This window comes from Populus trichocarpa, chromosome 2 (assembly GCF_000002775.5).
Source record: "Populus trichocarpa isolate Nisqually-1 chromosome 2, P.trichocarpa_v4.1, whole genome shotgun sequence".
Lineage (NCBI taxonomy): Eukaryota > Viridiplantae > Streptophyta > Magnoliopsida > Malpighiales > Salicaceae > Populus > Populus trichocarpa.
This window is the reverse complement of record NC_037286.2, coordinates 6,067,564-6,072,430: the sequence shown is the minus strand read 5'-3', so window position 1 is coordinate 6,072,430 and position 4,867 is coordinate 6,067,564. Positions and strand designations below refer to the sequence as shown.

The window sequence follows — 4,867 nt, the reverse complement described above, 5'->3', positions numbered from 1 at the left end:
CTCGAGCACTAAACCTTGATTTCATTCGATGGTCAATGTCGAAAACCCGCACTGCTAATAAATTAACAAATTTGTAAGGCCAATGCGAGGATTAATCTAGTTAATTGCTTGGGATATATGTAATGTTTTTTGCTAATGGATAAAAGAATCTTATAAAAAATGGAGTGAGAGTAAGTGCCCTAGGCGTAGAGTACAAATATTGGCATCGCGTTGCTTTAGCTTTTCTTGTCTATAAGAAGGCCACTTATCATCCCAATCTTTGCATACAAGGAGAGAGTTATATATTGAGGGAGTGAGCTACGTGTGTAGAGAGAGTAAGGAAGTTGCATAGAAAGATGGGAAACCAAACCCCATGTGAGAAGTTGTACCTAGGGCTCAAGAAAGTTAAACCTTACTTGGCTATGGTCTCCCTTCAATTTGGATATGCTGGAATGTACATCATCACCATGGTTTCTTTGAAGCATGGCATGAGTCATTACATACTAGCTGTGTACCGTCATGTAGTTGCTACGATTGTTATCGCACCTTTTGCCTTGGTCCTTGAAAGGTCTATATCTCCCACAAGCCTCCACGACCGACTCACATTTGCAACCTTGCTTAACTCTAATCGTTATTTATTTCCTCTTTTTTTTTGGCAGGAAAATAAGGCCAAAGTTGACGCTCCCAATTTTCCTTAGGATAATGGCGCTTGGTTTTCTTGAGTAAATGCACCTGAAAACTCGATACCTACATCTTTGTGTATATATATACTTCATAAATGTAAATTAAATTGTGTGTATCTAACTATATATATTTAATTGGAAACTACCAGGCCAGTGCTTGATCAGAATTTGTATTATCTGGGAATGAAGTACACCTCAGCTACATTTGCATCTGCTACAGTAAATGCCCTCCCGGCCATAACCTTTATAATGGCACTTATTTTCAGGTGACTGGAACTTTCAAATTGCCTCACCACACATCATTTTGTAGGGAAATCTTGCAAATGAAAAGAATGTATGCGTGGTTACGCTTTATTGGGCATAATCAGGCCACTAATTGTATGCTAGTGCCTGTCACATCATGCCACGTCACGGATTTACTTGTGATCAATATATTTTACAAAGAAATTAATGTCGTAATTATCACATGGTTCATATATATATGTGTGTGTGTGTGTGTGTGTGTCTCGTTAGCCATATAAATTGCATAATTTGAAGTACAGTTCCTTTTGATTTCATATATTTCTAAAAAAAGTCATGTAACTTAAACAACATTCTTTTTTTTTTTTTTTCAACATTCTTGATATTATTAGCGTCATACATGTTTAAACATGACCACAAAAGGACAGTACTATAGCGCACTGAAAAAGATGGCCAGACATAATTCAAGAAAATTCGTGAGAAGCAAACTAATGGATCGAAGAGTTAGCTAAACGACTGTACGTTTTGTTTAAATATGGTATATTATAAACAGGTTGGAGACAGTCAACTTTAAGAAGCTACACAGCGCAGCCAAGGTGGTGGGGACGGTTATCACGGTCACAGGAGCAATGGTTATGACCTTATACAAAGGTCCAATCATCGATTTTATAAGATCGCAAGGAGCAGCTCACCGTGGAACCACAAGCAATGCGTCCGGTAATCAGCATTGGCTTACTGGAACACTAATGCTCCTAGCCAGTTGTTGTGGCTGGGCAAGTTTCTTCATATTGCAAGTGAGTAGTCACTTCTTTTTTTCTCAACATTTGTACAGTTCATAGGTAAAAAGCTTTGAATATTTAAGTTGTTAATAAAACTTGCTGAATAATGCATCAATTTTGGTCCAGTCCTTTACTTTGAAGAAATACCCAGCAGAGCTTTCTCTCACAGCATTGATATGCATGACGGGCATGGTGGAAGGTGCAGCAGTGTCACTTGTTATGGAACGTGACATGAGTGCCTGGAAAATAGGCTTTGACTCTAGGCTTCTAGCTGCTGCTTACTCCGTGAGTATCCTTTTCTTTTTTAATTTATAGTTTCAGATGAATAATAATAATAATGGATAGTACTTTCTTAACACTTTCAATCATGTAATTAGGGAGTGGTTTGTTCTGGAATTGCATATTATGTGCAAGGTGTGGTAATAAGGAAAAAAGGCCCTGTCTTTGTAACTTCTTTTAGCCCTCTTTGCATGATCATCACGGCAGCTCTTGGATCCGTTGTTCTATCGGAGCAAATCCGCCTTGGAAGGTATATAATATCTTCGATTCCTTTCAACACTGTTTACTCTAGGCTTAGACAAGCACATTACAAGATCTCTTTTTATTATCAATTGTAATTGAAGGATGTCCAGGTGAGGATATATTTCAATTAGTAACATTATTTGTTCTTCGTCTTGCGTTGCAGTATAATTGGAGCAGTTCTAATAGTTTTTGGCCTGTACACTGTGGTGTGGGGTAAGAGCAAGGATAGTATAAGCTCATCAACAATGGAGTTGACAAATGAGAAAGGTGGACCCCAAGATCAGCTGCCAATCCAAGATAGTAGCAGGCTATCGTCGTCGACCAGTTTTGCAAATAGCACGCAAGGACCTGACGATGGAATGTCCAAGTAAATTCCACCAAAGATTTACAATCACTAGAAGGACCACCATAGGATTTCTCACTCTCCCCCCCACCTGATCTGTATCCATCTCCTCCGAATAAAGTAGCTAGCACTCTTTACTCGATGTATGCTGAGATGGGGATAAATTAATCGCTTTTCGATCTTTAATTCTGCTTATTGGTTACTCTTTTCTGTTTGATTAAACTTTGTAACAGTGCTTAATTTCCAAGATATCTGGGGAAGAAAATGATGAAGAATCCATGTCTAGCCAGTTTGCTTTAATTGCGTAAACTTAGGAAACAGGTACAAGAAAGAATCAAGTTCCAGGAGGTGTGGATAGAATGTATTGGTGTTTGAAGGTCAGAATCCAAAGGGTAAGATTGCATTTGAAGATAAAGATGGCAAGAGATTCATCTTATTCGAGTTTTCTCTGGCACTTTTTTTATTTTAGTACCTTTATATATCTCGGACACCTGCTTGCCGACCCTACTTGTTAAGAAATGGCCTCTCAGAGTATTCTTCGAGAATCTGAATCTTATACCGTCTTTCTTTTATTATGGGTATCACCCATGGGGTCAGGTGTGAGCAAGTGCCTCGAGGCGAATTTTATTGGCTGTTGAGAATAACAGCATCAGAATCACAGAGCGAACCTCGCCCTAGCAACAAGGTGCCAAGGAAATGAAAGTTTTTTTTTTTTGTTTTTAGCATGGTAAAAAAAATCAAATAATATAGTGTAAAAAATATTTAACTCTCTGTAAAATTATTGGAAATAAAATTCAATAAAAAAAAGAGAGAGGAGAGGAGAGAGAAAAAAAAAAGATAAAGATTATGGAGATACTCTGAAACTCTGATGACGACATCACCAGTATTACTAAAAAGATCTCGACGAGATAAATCCAACAACATAAAAAAAAATCATTAACAGTAATACGAGTGGGTCACATGTGTAACTCAAAGACAAGTGAGCCCCGATATTTTTGGATTACTTATGTAGCCCACTCTGTTTACTGTTTATAATTTTTATTAATATCATTGAATTTATTTTGTCAAGATTTTTTTTTATGATTCCAATAGTGTTATCATCAAAACTTTAATGTAACTTCTAAATATATTTTTTTCTCTCCTATCTATTCAGATGTCACAAGAAGTGAGGATATTTTTTACACTTTATTATTTTATCAAATTCTTTTTTACTAAGCTAGAATCCAAAAAAACTCAATGACTTTCATATTGATTCCTCTACTCCCACAAACGTTCCTTACTTAATTATTGTTAATAGCAAAGGTGTTTGCCCGCGTCATCACGCGAGCGAGGCTGTTTGTTTAGAATTTTTAATAAAACACATTATATTATATTGATAATTATCGAATTGTAAAATGATAGCCTGATGGAAGCAAAGGCATCTCTACCCCATAAATAGCCGAAATATTATTTTTTAGCTATTCTTTATTTGTTTTTATTTCAATACGAGCACAATATAAAATTAAGGGATGGAAGAAATAAGATCAAGAAGGGATAAATTATTTTTATATATTATAAAAATATATAATATAAAATTAAGTGTGTGAAATCAAAAGAAACAAATAATTTAAAGATGTGTTTTCACCACACACACAAAAAAATACAATATTAACTTATTTTAAAGGGAAAAAATTATGCTGGAATAAAAAAAAACAAATACTATTAGAAAAGTAATAAAATAAAATAAAATCTTAATAGAGCCAGCCCCGTTCTATTGGGCTGGGTTTCGCGGGCTCAAATCTGTTAATAATTGAAAACAAAAATAAAGAGAGGATGAGAGCGGGCTGTTTTGGGCATAAAATCCGATTTATTTATTTATTTTGCAGAAACACCTAAATTAAATCAAATGTCACCCATAAACTTATTTAAAGCCTTAAAATCCATTTTTATTCGATTATAAACGACAAAAAAAAAAAAAGTTTCAAAACATGTACTTACAACCGAATCTACTTTATTTGACCGTCTTCGAGCAGGCATGAAGGTTACTTACTAAATGACTCAGAGCAGTTATTTGTAGCTCACTTTCTCAGATAAAAGTTGGTGATGACGTAAGAAGTCATGAACAAGAAGCATAAAAACACACATCTCAAATAAGTGTCGTTAACAATCTGCATAAGATCCATGTATTCCTCAATTAGGAGCAATCATTGTTTGTGGCTCAAGAACATTTCTAATGAAGTGAATTTTAGAGCCTTCTGTCGTGAGTAGAGTTTTGAATTTTTCATCCCTTCGTCATGAACCATCAAGTTGTTGCCAATTTCATATCTTAGGAGGGACTAGCC

At 35.5% G+C, this 4,867-nt stretch overlaps 1 protein-coding gene across 1 annotated transcript; it reads left to right on the top strand.

Annotated features, from left to right (window-relative positions):
* Positions 1 to 205: 205 nt before the first annotated feature.
* LOC7483957 (WAT1-related protein At1g21890) lies at positions 206 to 2,732 on the top strand. The gene is made up of 7 exons (XM_024594519.2): positions 206 to 547; positions 639 to 701; positions 812 to 928; positions 1,456 to 1,696; positions 1,808 to 1,966; positions 2,059 to 2,210; positions 2,367 to 2,732. Exons 1-7 carry the CDS (start codon positions 336 to 338, stop codon positions 2,572 to 2,574), a joined length of 1,152 nt encoding a protein of 383 aa, XP_024450287.1. The 5' UTR covers positions 206 to 335; the 3' UTR covers positions 2,575 to 2,732.
* Positions 2,733 to 4,867: the final 2,135 nt, after the last annotated feature.